Below are 23013 nucleotides of genomic sequence, written 5' to 3'. Positions count from 1 at the left end.
GTACATTACGGTTTTGCTGCACGATAGGTCAATACAACTATGTTACAACAGAGTCGAACCCACAGGCTGATATTTCTAAAGGCATCTGAAGCCCAGCCCGTTATAGGTAGCCAGGTGTAGCTCCATACGACAGTCAACAAGGTCAAGGTCATCGTGCCGCTTAATGTTAGCTTTACTTTACACTTTTATGTCACGGCCGTCTACAGAGCAACCCTTTTCAAAAGTTAAGTTAGGATCACAATGCACCTGAATCGACACTAGCTGCTATCTAAGGTCGACCGCTAGGTGGAGTAGCTACATTGGTTAAGCATCTTACAGCAACAAATGCTGAGACGATACTTTAAGTTAAATGTTAACGTGTATTACGAACCTTAGGCCGTCGCTGTATGTTGGGCCTGCGACGGTCTCATCCATACACAGTCACCTTTCCACACAGGTAAATACACTTTCCCTGGTGCTGAACACTATTCACACAGGTAAACATGTCTGTCCCTAGTGCTGAACACCATTCACACACAGGTAAACATGCCTGTCCCTAGTGCTGAACACCATTAAAACACAGGTAAACATGTCTGTCCCTGGTGCTGAACACCATCCACACACAGGTAAACATGCCTGTCCCTAGTGCTGAACACCATTAAAACACAGGTAAACATGTCTGTCCCTGGTGCTAAACACCATCCACACACAGGTAAACATGCCTGTTCCTGGTGCTGAACGATATTCATACACAGGTAAACATGCCTGTCCCTGGTGCTAAACACCATCCACACACAGGTGAACATGTCTGTCCTATTCCGGGTTTGAATAATTTTGGTCGCGTGTTTCTATGTCAACGTCACCGAACCTCATCCATAGGGCAGTAAAGTTAATGATCCATCCCTTAGCCAATGCCGTACCTTTCCACACTGTCGGTTCCGATGATAACCTCATACACCACTAAGTGGGGCAGATCACTGGACCCCGGCACGCTAAACTGCGCTATATTCATCTTAATCTGGGATTATATCACAGTCCTCGGCAAGACATCCTTTAGTGGGATGTCTCGTTTTTATCTACCACATCCGCACCTACCTTGGCATTGAATGAGAAAGCAAACAAGCAGGTAAAAGCAGCTAGGACATACATGGTAAAGAATATCCGATCCAAAACCTTAGCTAGTGTTCTCCATTGTCTCTCAATGCGGGACTGAGTCGATGCTTCTTTCACGTGGTTGGAGATGATGTCCATGGAACTCTTGATGTTTTTCACCGTGCCGAGCACTTCTTTCATGACCAGGTTGTACGCGCTGATGTCTTTCCAGCAGCCGCGGACAGTGTCGCAGTCCAGTGTTACATGGCTGACGTGGCTGACGTGGTTGGTGTCGTCCAGCTCGGACAGTTCCTGGCTCTCCCAGACCTCCTCCGTGTCGTGTGACTTGGACAGGTCGCCCATGAGCAGGAACATGGCCACGTACTTCATGACGAGTTTCTGCATCCATAGCGGGACGGGCCTGGCGTGCAGGGAACAGTCACACACGTTCATGATGAACACGGACATGGCCAGGGAGAAGGACATCAGAACCATGGTCACGATCACAAACTCTCCTGGGGAAATACACACAGGACAGCAGGGTTTATTACAATGTGAACTGTTTAACTTTTGAAGGATTCAATATAGTTTTATCCTTCATATCATACTAGTTTGTACACGATTAATAAAAAAGCCTGAAATAATTAGACTATGAAGATTTCGAAATGGCCGATGACTACATTCCTTGCCCCGTGAATATCATTTAAAGGTGAAAATCCATTAAGATGCAGTTTCATTCACCACTGACTAAAACATACGCAATAGCTGTAGGGAAGTGTTTCTCACCAATCCAGGGTAATTTGTCCGACTCTGGTAGAACCTCGTTCAGAACGAGTTGAAAGACAACCATAGACAGCAGCAGGGACACTCCAAACGACAGCTTCTCCCCGCTGTCGATGGGCAGGAAGAACGTGGCAGACATGATGGACGTCAGCAGCAGACACGGTAACAGCAGGTTGAAGACATAAAATGTCGACTTTCTTCTCAGCTCGAGCGTGAAGGTCACGTCAGCGTACGGTGTACCGATGTTGAAGTCCTCCCCGTATGTGCCCATGTGCCTTTCCGCCACGAACGACAGAATGTCCCACTCCGCGTGGTCAATGAACCCCTCCAAACTCCCGTTCCCCGCCATGCTCTTCATGTCCACCTCGTACCCGCTGTGTATCCACGGTCCGAACGCCAGCTCACACTTCTGAATGTCAAACGGAAATGACGACACGTCGATGTCACAAGACGAGGACGTGACAGACGGGATCTCCCACAGTATGTAGCCGTCCTGGTGAACCTTGACGTACATCTCACCTCGGGACCAGCCGTCAAAGTACGGGTCAACACTGAAATAGAGACGAGGATCGCCATGGTTAGCCCATACTTAGATAGTATCCCCAGACGAATGTGTTGCGCATGCATTTAGTAACATGCAAAATAGTAGCGTTATGCTGGCAAAATGCGGGTCTTAAACAAGGTTTCCGAAAAAAGTTCAACCATTTGGCTTGATTCAAGGTGTCAAAAATGTGGGGTCAAAAAAATGTCTTCCAGGTGTCAAAAAATATCTTCCAGGTGTCCAAAAAATGTGTTCCAGGTATCAAAAAATGTCGAAAAAATATCTTCAAGGTGTCAAAAAATAGTCTTGCAGGTGTCAAAAAAATGTGTTCCAGGTGTCAAAAAATGTCGAAAAAATGTCTTGCAGGTGTCAAAAAAATGTGTTCCAGGAGTGAAAAAAATGTCGAAAAAATGTCTTCCAGGTGTCAAAAAAAGTGTTCCAGGTGTCAAAAAAATGTCGAAAAAATGTCTTCCATGTGAAGCGCAGTAACTAAAGGCAGGGAAATATCAGTCATCAGTAGACACTAGGCATCTTGAAAAGGGCAGTACTTTTACCACCGCAACCTGTTGACTGAGACTGAACAAAGTTCCACTAAACTACAGGTTAGAGTTAAACCATGCCCGTGTGTGACCTGGCCAGGTGCCAGGAGCAGATCTAGTACACATGTATAACCACACAAAAGTACGGAGAATGTTCGTGGCGCCGGCCGGCTCAGGGATAATGCGCGTGTGAAAGGTATCTTAATGAACGGGTCTGGCAGTTCTGACATCGGGGTCTGATTCTGAATTCTCAATGTGATGATTAACGACGTGAACCAGACGGATACATGTACTGGAAAGTCATTACAAATGAATCCATTCTAAATTGCACGCTTACCGGCGCCATGGTTAATAAGTTGGAGTTTCCACTCTACCAGGATGGTTTTATTGAATCAGAATTTGTACCGACCCTCCTGCTGTCGTGGTGCACCTCGCTGGACCGGTATGTGACCTTTGTCTCATTCGGATCCATAAACTCATACGGGCGGGGCAGCTGTGGGACTTTGCGTAACGTATAGCAGTATAAAAGGTTCAATAAAGGTCGGTGAACCGAGGTGAACCACGGGGATTCTGAAGTTTTTCTGGGCAAGTCATGACACTGGTGCTGCATGCAGAATTGTAAAATTGTGTACTGAAGTCGTGCAGTGTCGGAACATATAGAATCGACATCGTATTAATAACACATTTTTAGAACTATGAAAAACCCTAACACCCTACAATCCTTCAATCTTTAACGTCATGCGCACATATATCGTCAACCGTGGCTTAGTAAAATAATCACCCACTTTAAGAATTGCCTAACACCAAATGTTATTTACAGGTATATGTGCTTCATTGTGTGTCCGTCATTTTTCTGTCACCTGCAATTAGCCTTCGGGCCAGAATTTGCAATAAACTTTAAATCTACTGTGGAAGGCCCTGCACAAGCCACATGATTCCCTTCCACATATTGCCGTATTGGAAAGCCGCTGTGTTTGCATGCACGTCACAGATCGCGCGTGGGTTGTGTTAATCCCGGACTCGGCCTGCCCTATTACACCTGTGTGCCATGACTCCGGGTCGACATGCAGCCCTGTGTGGGTACGGGGGTCAGGAGAGAGTTATCTTCACCAAGCCGACCCTCAGACCTTCCCACTCACCTTATGTTTAGAAAATTTGCCGACAGAGCTCGAGAATATCGTTGGTAACGAGTGAAGTTCTTGGCCAAAATCAATGCGCGTTATGTTGCTCGCTGAGTGTAAGTGTCCTCAGTGGTCTATAAAGATCGCATGGCTACTTCAGCCATGTAATCTGCCAGCGCAAGTTGCTGGTAAAATCGTGCTGCGGTCATGAATTATTCAAACTGGAGGGGCAGCCTACCGGTAAATATGCTACTACGTGATGTAATTAATTCAATCTCACGGTTAGCTGGAAGGTAAAGTATCTTCTTGTAGCTCCACATTCATTGACTTTCAAACTAGTGAAAATACAAGGACTATAGACATGTGTTGATTTCGTTAAGACATCAGCCCTTCTCTCTCAAGTTTACAATACCTTTGAGTCTCCCTGCAGATTGGAATGACAAAAAGACCGATTCTCTGTGAACAGATTTTCTGACCTCTCTATCGAGATGACCTTTCTGTAGTTTGTCAGGATTTGTACCGGTGTCACTGTGAAGAGAAATTACCGTCGCTTTGTTCACACGCGGGTTTTAATCACCCGGCAATCCCTGCACTGCGGGTATAATGGAACAAAGCAAGCCTTCCATGGTTTGATGCTGATGATTAATTACTGGGAAGATGAAAAAGCCATGTTATAATTAGTGCTTTTGACTAACGCTGTGATTGACATTCACTTGGGATTTTTTTTAATCACCTGTGTGTTACGCACATTTGACAGCCACTCGCAGGGCAAAAATAACAAGGGTGGTGTTTAAAAAACACACCGGCGACGTATTTTAATAATATAATTATTACCTTCACCAAGAAGGTTATGTTTTCAGAGGCGTTCGTGTATGTGTGTGTGTGTCTGTGTGTCTGTAAACACGATAACTTGAGAAGGCCTTGATGGATTGTCTTGATATTTGGTAGGTGGGTAGGTCTTGATGAGACCTCAAAATGATTAGATTTGGGGCCCCCTAGCGGCTTGTTATGGTACTGCAGCTAAACTTCCGGTTTTCATATCTCATGATCTAGACATGTTAGGGTGACGAAATTTAGATGGTAGGTAGCTCTTGTGCTGGGGAAGAAGTGACGTGAGTTTAGACCCCCTAGCGGCTTGCTCTGGAACTGCAGGGCTATATGTTTGAAAGTATTCAAAAGAGGATAACTCAAGAACCGGTTGATAGATAGTCGTTATTGTTGGTATGTAGGTAGCTTACGTGATGCTTGATATAATTATGTGATTTGCATAATTTATGGGGAAATTCTATAAATCAGCTGCATTTCATGATAGGACTATTGAAGCTCGTGAAATTGGTAATTGAGAACGAGAGAAATACAGGCAGATATTGATTATGTAAACGAAGACCTAATTTGCATAATTAATTTTATAATTATGTAATGATAAGTGCCTGGAATTTCATACTTGTGGTATTTGAAAGATAATTGAAGGTGAACACTTATCTTTATCTTATGAAAACATAATGTATTCAAATAAGGACCTCATTTGCATAATTTATTAGGAAATGCTAGAATGGCATTGTTTGTTAATATAAGACTGTACATTGCGAATATGATAAATTGATATCCATGAAAATGAGAATGGAAATGAGCACCCTATTTGTTAAATCAGGGGGAATAATCTATAATTTGTCAGTCATAAAGATTAACATCATTTGGCGAAGGTATGAGATCGGGGACCTCTAGTTATATTATAGTATAAATTTGTAACCCTTTTGATATACCTTGTTTAAAAGGATTTTTTCTTATAACGGATTGTTGTTTTAGTACTACTAGTATGTCAAAATGTGTGTGTTTTTAACACCGTATTGTATATAGGAAGTTGTATTGTTTGTTTTTGAGGGTGCTAATATGATGCATGCATCAACGACTGATGAAATGTGTACCCTGAGCTGTAACTCACATTCGTATGGATTTATATTTGATTATTTAGGAAGTACGTGAGTAAGGTATAGTTATTAGAAAAGAATGGTATCTGACGCAAGTATTACCAAATAAGGATGAGCTTTTTAATAGGTATTGCCATATATAATAGACACGCTACGTGTACACCCAGTGGGTCTCCACCAGAAAGCAGACCGGGCGCTCGTCCAAGGTTCCCCAGATATCTGGTGTCTCCATATTCCACCTAACATGTCTTACTTTCCACAGCGCCTTCACAAATTCACGGAGGCGCTGAAGGGACTTGTGCAGAACTACCCCAAGGTCACAGTATGGGACCACAGACGTCTGTGGAGACGCAACCCAAATTGCAAACTACTTTGCGCCTGACGGCCTACACTTGTCCGATCTGGGAAACATCCAGTATTACAAAAGTGTCCGCGGGGCTTTAGACCGCCACACGCTCCTACACAGCGTCCTATTAAAGAACCCTATTGAATATGCGTGTGTGAGTCTTTTGTGCAATACATTATACAGCCGCATGATGGCTTCTGGCGCCTGGGTTCGTCACACAGACGATCCTGGGAAGGAGATCATGCTGGGCGAGGCAGACTGTCCGGGGAACGAGTTAATTATTCACGAGAATGCCCAAACTCCCTCCGTGGCTAAGTTCCTTTTCGTGACTAACTCCCTTCAGAGTTCTGAGGTAACGGTAACGAACAAGCGTCGAATTTAAACAGATTTTTCACTCGTCTGTTGTCGGAGTGTACGAACTAAAACAAACTTTGTGAGATTACGGACATCATCACAAAAACTTTGTCCATTCTTGTGGTTATTTTCAGGCACGTGCTCCCATGCATAACGCCGCAACCAGGATTTTTCAAACTAGTACGGAATTAGGGGTAGGTCGGAATTAAGGCACCCCCTCAGGATCTAAGTATTTATCTCTGTTTATCGAGAGATGCTGTTTTCCCTAGCGTCGCCAATGAAAGGTACTTCGTATAGGTCCGTTTCAAATAGTGTATTACCACTGTGACAACATTTTATACCCCAAAATAGGAATCTTGCGTCTTGTTTAGACCCGCTACGGTAGAAATAACGCAGTGCCAGATCGCCGCCGTGTATATATATCCTTGACGTTACGTACTAGCGAGCGCGCACGAAAATACCACCCGAGTAGAGTAGGTTATCACAACCCTTTAGAAAGACACAAAGAAAACAAAAACGACATATTTGCATTAAGAAAGGGAAATTTATGCCGGACTTGGCCGGACACGAAAGCCAATCCTCGCCCGCTAGGTTTACGTTGACCAGTGCACTACGTGCACGGGGAATTCCCGGTTTGTACCACACGGGGTCTCCTTGTTTGTATCGCACGGGCCACGCTCAAACTTTTCTGGAATTGACCAATCAGAGCTCGTTAAAACCATTTGCTCTCTTCACGCGTCCTTTTCCACAAGCAGGACGCTCATTTACATGCTCATTTAGGCAATGACTGGTGAGAGCAGTCAGCGTCAGGATTCAGTCGACACCAGGACCCCAGGTTAGTAACACACACTCTGTATTAGCTCTCTGTAGTTCATATCCCTTGTAGGTTCCACTCCTGTAACTTAGATACGAAACTAGACCACTGTAACTCTAAGACTAGACCATTGACTTTGTATATATACAGCAGATCACAATACAGCAACCCGTACAATCGAAATCGACCCGGCTCTGTGTTTTACTTGGTTAACTAGCAAATCAGATAGACGCGTAACTTGACGTAAGTAAAGTTAGACCAAGAACTAAACCGTTACAGAGATCCCCGAAATACTACACTGATTCCTCCTAAATTCTACACTGGTTCCCATACCGGATTGTACGTCAAGTTGTTGTCCTGTGAACGCTGCTGTAATTGCTAGAATTTTCGTTAAAAGTTGCCACACACTTCGTATAGTTCGTAGCTTTGACCATCTGCTAAGCGTCCCCACGTGTTCCGCATTTTCGGCTAGCTTTCTCGGCCTGTTTTCCAAACTTTGCTTAGTCTATAGTTCACTTTGTCCGGCTGATTTTGTGGCGCTTTTGGCGTTATTGCTTTTCCCGTACCCCAACTTTTTCGGATAGAACGTTTTTCTCCGGTTAGAAAAGCCGAGTTTCAGTTTCTGAGAATCCCTATCTAAGCGTCACTTCACGGGTGGTCCTTTGTTTGTGTCGCATCTTGCATTCATGTGCCATCTTGTCCCAGTTACCCCTGTGGTGTAACGGTCGCCCCTCACTGGTCATTTCCTGCCCTTCTGTGGCTGTATTGTTTCTGAAAGCTGGTTTTCCATTTTTGATGCGCTTTCCCATGCTTTCTTGTGTTTTTATTGCCCCGTCTAGCCCCGTTCTTTTGTGCCCTAGTATTTTTTCTCTCCGCTAAATTTGCTCTTTCCTGTTCGGCTATTTTTTTCCTAATCCTCCTGCCTGGCCTTTTTGTTAGTCTGTCCTTCACTATGGCCCCAAAAGTTGACTTTGCCTTTGGTTTTGGAACTTCATATCCCGTCTCGATTCGTTTGTGGAAAGTCGAGCCAGTACGGCCAGGGGGCGAGTTGTTAGCAGACATTCCCGCGATGATAATGAAGACCTTTATTGTACATTTGTGTTCTACAGAACTAGGTACAGGTCGCATGGGTACAGAACATGAACATAAACATATACATTACATACAAAGGAACATATAAGAGCGTAAATAAATGTCTAATTTCTATTCTTTTCGGCTTCATCTCGCTTAGTAGTGATTGTATGGATATATGCGGCTGTGAGATCACTTAGAGTAGGTTTATCGAAAGTTAAAAGGAATACAAATTTCTCTTTACTAGTCAAATGTCTGAAGTGGGGAAATATACTTAATACATGGCTAAAAAATATGAGTCTATCTCTACTATACAAGGGGCAATCTATGGTGAAATGTATTTCATCTTCTATTCGGCCTAAACTGCAGAATTGACAGGTTCTTTGTTCTAGAGGAGTGCGGTTATGTCTTCCTGATTCAATTCGTAATTTGTGACTACTGATTCTTAGTTTTGTAATGGAGGACCTGTGACGTATGTTCGCTAAGTTGAGATATTTTTTCTTATCTTTTCTTATCTATATTTTTCTTTCCTATAATGACAGTTGACACGATTCTAATCACCGCTGTTTCCCTACAGTTGCCCAGGCCGGCGGGCGTGGAGATACGTAGCCCCTTTGCCTTCTCCCAACCAGGGATACAGACATAAAAAGGTGAGTTCATACGTACTTTTATCCATAATTCTGCAGGGTGTGAATGTTTGGTAACGTCGGCCAGTTTTGGCTAAGTTAATTTATGAAGCGCGGAAGGACTGCTACTTATGCAGTTCACAGCTGTCATGTCAAGTGTACTTTAGACGCACATTCTATATCAGCCTGGTCTTCAACTGTTTTCTACGTTTCGATGACTTGTTTAGGAAATGTACACCTTGATTTGAAGAAATACATTTCAAACCGCTACCATTTGCTGTGACGTTCGCACCACGGTATGTTTTGGCCGAGATCTTTATGAGGCGCGGTGAGAGGCATATTACTGTTGACTTACTTGCTGTGGATAGAGGGTAGCCATTTAAACGGGAGTTTTGTCAGGTATCATATACAATAATGGTAGGAGCTGTATTTCATGTATAGATACCTTCAATGTGTGAAGTCCTGTCTATTGTTTTGTCCTGACACTAGCAACAAGCCTCACACCTTATCAGACCAATGACACTGCCTTTCTTCTCTCCATACAGTTGCAATACCATGTGCCTTAGCTAGTGCGCAAGCTCTAGCCGGCAGTTGCAGTGCTATAGCCGGGACAATCACATATGCCAGAAGCCGTGGTCACAGCTGACTCAAGCCTCCCGGTTACAGAGCTGATCATGACAACTGACTCCAGTCTCCTTTGTGTAAAATTTTGTTTCGATATTGTTGATGATGGTAGAAGAAGCATGTTGATATCATATGTGTATTAAGTAGTAGCATCGTCGACAGAAAGAAGGCAACATGGGAAAGAACCAGATCAGTAGCAGAGCCATCACGTGCAGGCTATATAATACATTGCTAGCCACAATAAACCTTACACCAGTTAGAGATTACTGGGATGACTTACATACGTCTGTACTACGATGATACATTGCCTGTGTTTTACGGTATCTTAGTGTATATATTGTAATGACCTATTTTATATGTATTTAAAAAACCTCGCCAATGACGGTTCAAATCGAATCGAGGAGAATGTACACATTTTAAAAACCATGAAGATGCTGAACAATCGGTGTATATGGGAGCAGTGGTACGATTGCACTCTCTAACTAACTTGTAAGAACATGATAGTGCAAGACCTGATGAAACTCCGAACAGTTCCCTTGTAATTACTTAGACAGTTCTCTGTTATTGTAGTCCCTGTTATTGCTCCGGTTACAAATATGTTTGTTTCTTTGAACAAATGTATTATTCTTTGCTGAAGTGATGTACCACTGTTATGCGGTAATACAGAATACTAAGTATAAAGACACAGGATTTCTACAACAAGGGACGCCAGTTCAAGAAGCAAAAGATAACTCAGTTAAGACTGAAAGGGTTAACGTATCCAGTATCATATAGTCATAGCCAGTCCGTCTTAAAAGTCTCCCGTGCCCAGTGTGCGGAAAGCCTTGTCTCTGCGTCTTTCCTTTATCCTCACAAAGTTGCATTGAAAAGAACTTTATAATCCATCTGTTGGGTTTATGTCCAAACACATACTTTTTCATAAAGAGAAGGAAATCTACTAGAAAAAAACAACAACCAAACGCGGTGACATATTGGTTTATATTCAGACAATCACGACATCTCCTTTGAAACATTGAAAGAACTTGAATTCATCCGTTGGGTTTATGTCCAAACACATACTTTTCATAAAGAGAAGGAAAACTACTAGACAAAAACAACAGCCAAACGCGGTAACATATTGGTTTATATTCAGACAATCACGACATCTCCTTTGAAACATCTGACTTCAAATGCTGACCTTGTTCAATTCCAAACAATGATCCTGACCAAGCTGTCGAAAAAGCTCCAAAGTCATTGAAAAACGGCTAGACAGCTGGGAGGGAAGACCTCACCCGCAAGGTGTTGCCAAAAATGAATTCCCTAGGGAATGCGTGCGTGGAATATTTAGAATTCCTGGCAATTCAATCGCAGTACTATACTAAGGGCTCCGCCCCTGAGGCGTCGCCAAAAAGCTCAAGCAATTAATAATCAAGCAAACTACTACACAGCGGTTATAATTCTGAGCATGCTGCACCGTGCGTGGACCCAGATGAGTAATTACTTACTTCTGGTAGAGGACGATATCTGGTTTCCAAACCATGTCGGCGGGAACTGTGAAGTACCAAAGGTTGTTGTAGTCTGTCGCGTTCCAGGTTAGATTCGTGTCATTCCAGCCCTAATAGATCAGGTATAATGTTGTATAATGTTCATCACTGAAATGTTACAGCGGTTAGAAATAATATGACAACTATTATCATTATGATGATGGCCATTACGTGTAGTTCAGAAATGGGACCGAACATCAAAGTAAAGCAATAGTCACAAAAAAGTTAGAGCATCACTTAGTATTCTCTTAGCATTCTCTTCGCACCGTGTCGTATTGCTATCTCTGCTATCTAAATGGAAGGCACACGGCGCCCATTTTGTTATAACGTAGCTATATAGTTTAGGACTTAAAACATTCCGATAATTTTAATGATCTGAAACACGACTATTTTACAACTTTCCCGGCATCTCCGAAGTGCAAATTCAGTCAGTTATTGGACTGACTTTTCGCACAGGAAAGACGCTCAAACAAACTTTATAGAATGACACAAGAGAAAGCTAGCTCACCATCGTTAGCCATAGATTCGCGGTGAGAGTTTGATGTTTCTCGTCCTATAAAATAAACACAGGAAATGTTGTTAGTAACAGTCGGACGATGTTCAATACAAGTTAAGTACGAATGAGACACAAAGGTTTCCAAAGATGTAGAAAGAGACGAAGGTCAATAGTCAGATGGATGGTTTGTATCTAATCTTTCCCCGACCTCACACATGAGCAGGTTAGACAACAGGTGCCTTCTGTAACTCGCGTCATGTCAGCATCTCTGGGACAGGTTCGCACAGAGGATCAATAAAACGATACCATTGTAGAATTAGGCTGGGCCGTGGCGCTTTTACTGAAACCTATCTCATCTGGGAATATCGTCACTTTACCGAGTATTGGAAACAAAATGCCCTGGTTCTGTTTGGCTAAGTTATGCTTTTTCATTTTCCTGTGTATCTCCCCCAGTTCATATGGATATCCAGATAGACCATTTAGACCCTAGTCACAGTTCTAGTGGTAAACACCTGACTGAAAGCACTACTTTAACGAGTATGCTACGTATATAAACGCCTACTACATTAAGACACCCTGTATATAACAATAACAATAACATCAGCCTGGAAAATGCAAAGCCTGGAAAGTGTTCCTTTTCGTGACGTACATATAAACGATGGAAAGTTCAAACATTGACAAATGTGATGCATTTGTATTCGAAGCATACGCCCTGCTGTTTCATAAATATTCAAGTCATGGAAACAGGACTGTCTAGAAACAAATACATGTATTAGAATCTACAGCGCTTTTAACTGCCAGGTCGAACTTGAGATATCTATCACAATAACATATGCTTGCTCAAATCACAACGTCTCGCCTGTCAATGTCTTCTATTGAACGAAAATACGCCCACTGGATTCAATTCCGTCTAATAGTATCCTGCCGAATTTATCAGAATCTTCAGGCCCAGCCCAGAACGGACAATCTTGTATTATCTTGGTTTTAGTCCGTATCTCAGTGAGAACACCCGGGCGCTCTCATCGGGATATTCATAACATCGCTTTATCTTGTGTAAAGCACATCTCTACTCTAACAAAACACATTATCTACGCCTTCGAATTTCAATCGAAAGGGTTTCATTGTCGAGATATGGAACTCTACTAAAGGTCTATTTCGGTGGTTTCGTTTCTTAAGGGTTGAGGAAAGTATGGGTACAATTGCAATGCCGCTATGTCAATACAGTGACCCTCCTTCTGACTATAACGGGTGCGTATTATCTTTATTTACAGACACAAGCGAGAATCATGAACAATGAAGAGAAAAACAACTGCCACAATTCCCTGGAACATTTACAGCCTGACGAAATGTGATCTTGTCAATGTATAGATAACCAAGTACATATCGGCCCTCTTAATCCTCATCAACTGCCAATGGCATTATCTGTTCTGTGATTGAATTAGATTAAATTGAATTTTAGTATCCGAAAAAAGCACTTGTCTAGTAACTTGTGTCGACGTTGTCCATTTCAGACCCTGGACCTATCAGTCGCCCGGATCTCATGCCGCGCACGTCACCGACTATATCACCCCGACGGGAGGAATGGCTGAGTTTAGAGGAAGATACGGTTGGGAATCAGCTATCAGCGAGATAGCAGAGAACCATCTGTGATCGACGAGCAGTCTTAGTTTGTGGCCTGGAGGTTGGAACATAAAAATCTACCCTATCAAGTGGAGTAAATTGAATTTCTAGATACGTATTTATTTACATCAACGTACCATGAACTACGAAGAAATCTATGGGTGGGGCTGGCAACGCTGTTTCATCAAGGTCAAATTTATCAACATATAAGACAGTGACAATCACGGCCTAACACAGCCATTCATTACATTTTCTATAGGGAATTATCACTTCGCCAATGTTATCTCCAAATAATTTTCTTTGTTTTGTAGTTTGCAGAATATCTAGGATGATTGAAATGAATTCATCTTGATTATAATTATAAAGTTTAATGCATATTGTCATTAGAGCGGTGCACTTCACTTCACTAATGTAAATCACTCAATCACTCAGCTGACAGCCAATATCTAAACAACCTAGAGCGACGATTCCACATACCATGGTAAGCCATCTACAGGAGACTCTGAAACTACCGTCTTGAAGAGTTCGTCCTAAGGACAAAAACTCTGATCGAGACAAACTTGCTCATTTGAGACTAGAGATTTATTGATGATAAAATAATGGTTGAAGATTAAAACATAATGAAGTAGCGAGTGCGTTAATGTATCAGTATCAGGACACGACCCAACAGCTGCACAACAGTAACATTATTCACAGTGTATTGAATAATCCTGGTAACGTTATAGTGTACCACGACCGCGCGATGTGTTCTCAACCAGGTTCTGCTACTTCAAGGGATGTATCGATCCACCAAATATTCCGTGACCCCCATTTCCCAAAATAGCTGATCTCCCTGATCATGAATAATAGAAGAAGCCACTCCGGCTATTGCGTCGGATTACAGAAAGTTCGACATGACTTTGGGAGAACGTTGCCCGTCGTGACCGCCATGAATGCGATTCCGTTGTAACCCGGCCAGTTTTCCTATACCAATGATGAAATAGATGGAGGTATAAATGCCAAACGTTTTAGCTAGTTACTTCCCGTGGATGTGATAAAAGCGGTTCCATACTATCGCAATCATTTCTCTATAGCAATAAGGATATGGCCGGTGGCAAGGTACTTTGTTTTAAGCCTTTTGCCCTGGAGTATGTAAGAATCAACGAACCTCATCAGATCGTAATTTTTACCCTAATACTCTGTAATGTGTTGAAACAATGTGGATGGAGCCAGCGTAATTAACTGATTTTGCCGTTTCTACCGTGATGTTGTCATAGTCCAGTGCTTGCCAGTTACGCGAAGTATTGCCATCACTGTTTATTGGTCATCACAATGGTAATATTCCGGCACAGGCCATTGATTACTTCATGAGTGTGGCTCTAACATTCAGCAGGAACGTATGCCACAAGATGCCTAATTATCCATTAAAACATCGTATATTGTATAAGACACCGCATTAACTGGTGTTTTGCGCCGGAGGGCGGCTATACCGACAGTACAGATACAGATCTCATGACTCGTCAGACGCATATGCTGAAGTACATGTTTCCATGGCGGAAGTCCTCTGTCCACTGCAACAAAAAATACCTTCTTGTTTTGCCCCATTTCCTTTACGAGGTCATTCTAATCAGTCAGTTTATAGCTCTGTAATTACAACATGCGACCCTGAGGAGTCCGGGTCTCTTTTGAGTAACAAGAAGAGATGGAGATCGGCGACAGCAAAGTGCAACTTTCGGCGGCAACGACCTAGATGTGTCGTTTTCAGTTTGAATGTTCCCCTATGGACTCGTTTTAATCAGGTTAAAATCTGATCAAACGTTTCTCATTATACAGGTTGATTAACAGTAGTCTCTGATCTTGGGAATATTCTCCACAGAACCTCACGTTATATGAGAATATGTTTCCAACCAATGTTATGCTATTGAATTTTTCATATCGTTAAAATCAAGACCAGGCAAATCAGACAGCATTTCGGAATGGCGCACTTTTTCGTACATAATAATGTTGTTGTCAAGATCAGCAACGGGCTATTGAAGATCAACAACGAACTTTTGGAGACCAACAACGAACTGTTCAACATCAACAACAAATGCTTGAAGATTAACAACAAGAACAAAACAAATTGTTGAAGATCAACAACCAAATGACGATCAACAACCAGTGGTTGAAGATCATTGATCAATAACGAATTGCTGAAGATCTAACACGAATAGATGAAGATCAAGAGCCACTGATGAAAATCAACAACAAATTGTTGAAGATAAATAAAAAACCAAGAAGAAGATCAAGACCCAGCCGTTGAAAATCAACAACCAACTGTTGAAGATCAACAACAAATGGTTGAAGACACTCACCATGTTGATGATGTGCGTCAGCGCCACTCCTACTTCCACAATCATGGAGTCATTGGGACTGCTGACCGGCCGGAGAGCCTTCTTGTAGGTACGGAACAGCTTCGTGAACAGGTCAAAGTCATCACCTGTAGGGACGCACATGTGCAGATAACAGGTTACACAGTTCTCAACATTTGTGCTGCTGTATTGTTCCAACTTAGATATCTCTCTGCCTGCTAGCATATGCTTTTATTCACACTTACACGCTTACCCGCTCCATCAATTGTTTGGAGGCTATTTTGGTGATATTTGAAAACCAGAACATCCCTATCTACCAGCTAACATTCAGGTACAGAAAACTAGGTACCTGTTGGTGTACCTGCTGTAACACCTGGAGCGTAACGTTGTGTGGACGCAGAATTGTTGCTCAGACATCGAACTGCCCTTTGAAACTTTATTTGATTATTCAGTGAACTTTGTTATTTTGAGCCAGTCCCAGTCTATGACCCCATGGCGTATTCAGTTATTTATAGTGCTAATAGAACAAATATGTGATAAGCGTCTTCCTAATATCCTCCAGGCATTGCTATGTCAGAAGGCCACTCCGAGACTGTACATCTTATTAGATTCAGGTGAAAAATGGTACATCCCACTGGCGATCAAATAGTAATGAATCATCTCGAAATTTCAACCAAGACCCGTAGCACAGTTTTCGAGTCGTGAATTACTCGAGAGTTGAGTTCAAACATGTCAGTTGTAAAATAGCCTGATATTTTTTCCGTCCTGCTTTTTGATAAGATTGATTGAGTGCAATCATTTTATTGGTGTTGTTGGAGTTCGTTGACCCCGCAATGTAGTTAATCGACGTCTAAAACTTGTCAATAAAATGTCCGAGTATCACCCGACCCGAATGGAAATCTTTTGATTGCCTTGCCTGATCTTTAGATGCCATCGATACTCGTGAAGGGCTACCACTGCAATAATGGTAATGAAGAATACAAAGGACGAGCGCAACTTAGCCAGACAAATCCAGACCTCTTTTCACTTTGAAGCCTAGCTGCTCACGTTAGTATGAAGATAAAGAAAGGACCTAAAAGGTATGAAAAATAACGCCCTGGTTGCCCTCTGTTATGAATACTTCAATCTGAAATAGAATATTCCATATTCCACGATTTATATTCTTCGTGCTTCCAAGTCTTTGCAACTAAATAAGTTGAGTCGATAATAGTTGGTGTCTCAAAGTCTTTTGAAGGGCATTTTGTAAAGGATTCCTAACTACCTTGTACATCAGTGCCTGGATAATGTTCACCGAGGCAATGGAGGTCAACACGGAACGACCTGATTCCCCAACTGCTCAGTAAGGTAGCTATTTTTACTGCTGAAGTCCAACTAGAGCAGATATGAGACAAAACTTAAGCAATAGAAGCTATGTAAATCTTTCAACCAAGCTCCATGGCATACATTGGTTTATTGGATTGTACAGCAGACGATGCGTACCGCTTGCGCCGGCATGTGCCGTTAAATTGGGCAAATACATAAAACATGGTGGTATGATTATTCCACTTCAAGTATAGATGAGGCTTTTTAATCATTTAAAACATCCATTTATCCAATAGGCGACGCCTCAGTAAGCTATGGGAATTGTGTTCGAACATACCCATGTCATGGCCATTGGGACAGGCGTGTTCTTTTTACTGAAACTATATTTTATACATTTCTGGCGATCAATTTTCTCATCAGGTGGAGGAATATATCGGAGCATACATGCTGCATAACCTATGGTGCCCTATGTGCAACGAGGATTTACATTTGCCTCCTGGTATTTGGCACACGTCCTTACAATCAGATCAGAGACAATGCCATAGTTCTTCAGGAAGAATCAAAGTTCATGTTCATTGACGGTAACCAAAGAAAGGGTTCAACTTTTTCTTTGTTACATTAAATTATATTGTTGGTGCTTATATTGTCAGTGCAAAGCGCTCTCGACAAACCGGTCCAAAGAGTGGATGGCCATTGGGTCAAGAAAGAACTCTTACGGATCCAGAGTAGATTCCGATATTCTGTGGCGGTACGACACAATGCCTCCGGATATAGTATCTGTTGACAGTATCTATTCATAGGCATGTGCTCTGAGCGATGAAAGTTTAGCGGACTAATGAATTCGGGAGATGTCTAAGTCAGATGCAGTCAAGTGTATTCACAGTGATACCATATTTGCAAGTTAATTAGCAGAACATGACCAGACAATTTTCGTGTTCATGTTTCCAAGATTAGACATGTCCCCGCGGGGCTACTGCTAGAGGCCAACGTCAGACGGTTCTTAGGTAATATTCAAATTCGTCAGATTGGGTGCACAGGGGCTTCGAGTCATATCATGACAACGCTCCTCAGAATGTTTCATTTACTTTAATCAGTGAACCGCGCCATGCCGATGGACACATGGCTGTAACAGGGCTCTGCAGAATGCGACATATCAAGGTTTAGATTGAATTGCACAAAAGCAATCATCATTGAGAGTTTGCAATCAGTCAAAAGACATGCATTCATCATGAAAGAGAGTGAATTGTCATACAATGATAACACGGAATTGAAGGTACCTGGCCCTTATTTCGTCCGGTTTATTGGGTCAAGTATATAATGTAAATTTTGTACTTTCATTTACTCAGAAAAAATACGTACGTTTGGCCTTGTACGTTCTAGCATGATGCGCGGCATTATATCATTAGGCGGAAGGGTACGAACTTTGCTATAGTTCGCCGGGAAGTTTACTTGACACTTGGCGACTTTTCATCCCCACCTCACGCCGTGTAATTATGTAGAAATCCGCGGAGAGCGAACCCACGCCTCCAGCGACAGCAGTGGAATTACCTTGATCCTGCGCCAGCTGGGAAACTTTCTAAACGCTGTGCGGTCGCCTTGGGAGAAATACGACCACTGTTCAATTTAACTGTTAGATGAGCGCGTCAGCCGGCCTCGCGGTAATTTGGCAGGAAAACTTTTCCCGTAAATCACGGCATCCAACTTGAAAGTAAAGTGAAGCAATTTTCACGGACATGACCTTTCTTTATTGACCTTCATTAAGACACTAAATCCCAAGTTCCGGCTGCAATTAGTCATGTGGAAGTGGTGTTTCGTCACTCTCCAGTGTAAAGTCAACATCTAGACTTCTAAACGCCTGGCTGAAAGGAAAACTTCTGATGTTGACGACTCGTTAGATGTTCAAAGGGCGCCACGCATTAACAAATTCTATTGGGCGGTAATCTGACAAATCGATAACATCTATAACACCAAGCCATCCTTCGCCATGGCTTTACACCTCCCTCTGTAGGACTCATCTGCCCGATAGCCATATCGCCTGGGGTACTTTTTCATTTGCAGCAGATGTACCAAAACTCATGACAATCCAACCATCCGTTTTGTAGTTATTCCGATCCCCATACAAAATATAAACAAGCCGATTCTGTTTGAAAGGAAACACTATCTATTGAAGTTTATTGCTTACGTACATCGAGTTACATGTACTATGCTTTGTGGATCAAGATTCATATTTCGAAAACAATTACTTAACCATTGCATTGGTGATGATTCTTCCTAAGTCTGATCACATCGGCCGCGTGAAGAGGTACTGTATTCTCATCGACTTATTTACCAGAGGTAACGTCACCCGAGTAACATACCACCACTCAGGAGAACCGCACTGCGCAGGTGAATTAATCATTCCTGGCTTCAGAAACCAGATGAAAAGGTGAGGAAGGGTTTACGGAAGCCAAAAGTCAGTGCCAACTAATCATCCTCTGGTGTCTCGATGAATGATAAATGGAGAGAGAAGGGTATGTTCTTGGCACTCTCGCTAGCAATTCCGATTCTGATCCAAACGAAAGGGAACTTTAGACACAAGTGTTCAGAACTTCAATTTCCAAACTAGTTGGACAGATTGGAAGGGAATGAAACCTACGGTCCCATAAGCTAGATTTAGAGTGTGTATAAGAACTTATCAAGAAGGGATGCGGTCCTCCCTGCCTCTGGTGTACAGGAGTCAAAGCATATTACCTTACGGACTATCACTTAGCGATAGCCTTGGGTCGCCCACCTGGCCATACATAAAACAAAAGTAACTAGAATAGCACTTAACGATAATTGGGGCGTGGAAGGTGTAACCGTTCGTGCTGCGTCCCATCAATATGCCACGCTACCACATTGAAACTGACGGAGTGGTGCCTGAGGGAACTCTGGGGAATTTGCTTATCTCGTTTTCATTGGTCTTTCCAACGGTAGATCACATTCAATCATCGAAACAATCAATACTGATGGAGATAAAATTGGTCGCCAGTCGCAGGGTTCATAAATGGGTGCTGAAAAACATTCAGTCTTGAATCCCAGTTGAGGCTCTTCCTTTCATTTGGGATATATATGTGTTGATTTTTATGCACTTCTTCTATATCATAATACTATACTACATTATACTATAATGTAATATATTATACTGTGGCTGCCTGTGAAATATCTTCCCGGACTGAGGACGAATCCCCGAGGGTCTCATATTATGTCGTATTTTCCGCACGGTACTATTCTAATGATACTCATTGATTATCCGCAAGCTATGGTGTCGAAATGGCAAGACAATTTTGCTTTCCTCAATATTTCCTCTATATTTTTTTCTATATTTCCATATCTTACTGTAGACAGACGGCTGCAGAATGTGCAGCCGGCTTTCCTGTAAATTAGAACACGCTAAGTGCGACTGCAGGAAAGCTCTCATAGGTTGAGAAAAAGAAGTGAGAATGTCACGACATCTATCATTGGCTACCCACTATTGGCCTGTTCTAATAACACCCTTGGCTGCGGACAAATACACCTTGCATGTGCAATTCCATGACTATCAATAATGTAATTATGGTAATTCAATTGCATCCTGAGCTAAAAATAGTAACAGCAACAGTTGTAATGGCCTCACTCAGTATTGACTTCAAGTGAATCAGTATCACAGGGTTCAGGCAGAGACGACAGTTATCAAGCTTCATGACGAATCAACGATAGCTATCCGAGTCCTCGTGGTTTTGGAGTTGGAAAGCCAATATTGTGGAAAGGTCGGAAAGTCACTGGGACACGCCATACATGGACTTGCAAAACCAATAGAATCACGTCCATAAGCCGTAGATCATCCAGAGCAAAGCTTTATGGAATTCATGTTGAACTTCAGATCATACAGGTCAATCCTGAAGTATTGGGCACACACAGTCAGTTATTTCCTAACCGAGTATTTATGAAGCACTGCACAGTTTCGGAAAACTTTAAATTCCTCTATCACTGTCTCGATATGCGTACAGCTCTGCTAAGTCTCCTAGCGGCAAATGCATATTGACATTAAATTTGCACAGCTGGTGAACTTGAAGAATATCCAAAAGTAAGTACCTTAGAATATGACAGTCAAAACAAAACTATAAACAATGTGCATGATATCAGTAAAGACCCTTGTGTTCGCCGTTCTCCTTACCTGACGCTCCCCCCGGATGTCCGCCTGGAGCTCCAGAACTTCCGGAGAAAAAATGAAGCGGAACCAGTATGCAGAGGACCGTCCAACATGTCCGGAGAAGCCTGTCCTTTGAACCAGCGGACATCTTCACTGTTACCGCCCGCCCTCTGATGTTCTCCTCCCGCGTCGTCTCAGCCATGGCCCTCTCGTCACATCTCGCGGAGCTGCACGCCGCAGTCGGCAAGACCGAGCAATGGACCGGGATCTGCAGAAAATGACAGATTTGTTTACGTGCGCAAAAACACATAAAGCGATTCTCTACAATAGTTATTTATTGTCTAACTTTGGACATGTTGGCCTTGCTTCTGGGGACGTTGGCAGTGGGTTGTTACTGGTGCTATATACGGTGGTGCATGATATATCTGTTTTTGTAGTCTACATCGTTCGGTTATACTCCAAAGAGTCCCGTTACCACAGGCTGCTACAGGTACGCTACAGTAGCTGTACTGTGACTGTTATCTTTCCTCTACACACCACTATATCCCCAGGCTATTCTCTGGATATGGAAATCACTAGAATCTACAACATAATAAACAACAACGACAGAAGCCAAGTCCGTAACAAGGACGCATAGTGATGAATAGTCTTCCAACGCAAACTTCGGTAACAAGAATATAGTGGAGACGTGGAAAGCTACAAATTACAGCTACATCCGTCATTCCATTTGGGACATGTCGGAGTCTACAACAGCAGAATACATGAATTCACTTAAACTTCGTCTGAAAGTAAATACCTGCTATGGAATATATGCACAGACACGTGAGGCCCATGGGCACTTTCCTCACGATCGCGACTAAGTAGATTATACCTTCGAGCTGCATTTCCTTCAGAACGCAAATATATAATAAGCCCTCGGGCGCGAGTTTGGAAATGAAATAAAATTGCAACTTTGTAAATTGTACCATGGATATGTACTTCGCGCTGAGCAAGTCACTTTGAGTATTGCCCTCTCCATGTAAAACGTGAGAGAATGTTTTAAAAGTCTATCAGGGTAGATCTGACCCTAGATGTGGATATAGTTTACATTTGCCCCATAGGTTAAGCCCCAAACGTCTGTGATTTAAATGTGGTAATTAGGAGGCAGGTGGTTCGCGTGCTTCAACCTTTCAAATAGACATTACAAAGTCAGTGTCGGTACTACATATTCCTGTCGTGTGCTCAAAGAGAATCATATCACATGGCTACTGGGCGCCACGAACTACCAAAGACTTTCAACTAGTCATGACCTTGAACCCTGTGGAAAAACATTTCTGAAGGTCGAAAATAGGATTTTAAACATTATGTGGATAGTATGTGGCATGCATGTGAGGGTCCACACAATGTCCTGGCCCAGGAAACTGAGAAGCTGGATAAATACCACACATGAATAAGTCAACATGTTTGGTTAAATCTGCCATCGACCGATGTATTCATGCTGACGGCATTCCCTTGATAGAGGGCAACTGTAAACCTTAATGTTCCCATATTTTTATTCTAGGAAGGTTAAAGCCAGAAAAGAAAATGTCAAGCTTTCTATCAAAAATAGCACTGGAAGGTGCCATACTTTTGAACGTAAGAAAGGTGCAATACATATAAACCGATCCATACATCTTAAATGTTAGTTTTTCGTTAGTTTTGCATACAGTTTAGTCTGAAAGGTCTCAGTGTGGTCAAAGTTAATCCCTCCTATATTGATATGGATCGGATTGGCTACCATGCATGTCAGAAGTCA

At 42.5% G+C, this 23013-nt stretch overlaps 1 protein-coding gene across 1 annotated transcript; it reads right to left on the bottom strand.

Moving 5' to 3' along the window:
* Window positions 1–803: 803 nt before the first annotated feature.
* Window positions 804–21395, bottom strand: LOC109484032 (neuronal acetylcholine receptor subunit alpha-10-like). The gene is made up of 6 exons (XM_019787208.1): window positions 21264–21395; window positions 15791–15915; window positions 11850–11894; window positions 11303–11412; window positions 1858–2405; window positions 804–1586 (listed from the first exon to the last, which is right to left on the bottom strand). The coding sequence occupies exons 1-6, from the start codon at window positions 21385–21387 to the stop codon at window positions 1033–1035; spliced, it is 1506 nt and encodes a 501-aa protein (XP_019642767.1). The 5' UTR covers window positions 21388–21395; the 3' UTR covers window positions 804–1032.
* Window positions 21396–23013: the final 1618 nt, after the last annotated feature.

Source organism: Branchiostoma belcheri, unplaced genomic scaffold (genome assembly GCF_001625305.1).
Source record: "Branchiostoma belcheri isolate BF01 breed outbred unplaced genomic scaffold, Haploidv18h27 scaffold11, whole genome shotgun sequence".
NCBI lineage: Eukaryota > Metazoa > Chordata > Leptocardii > Amphioxiformes > Branchiostomatidae > Branchiostoma > Branchiostoma belcheri.
This window is presented reverse-complemented; position numbering and strand designations above follow the sequence as displayed.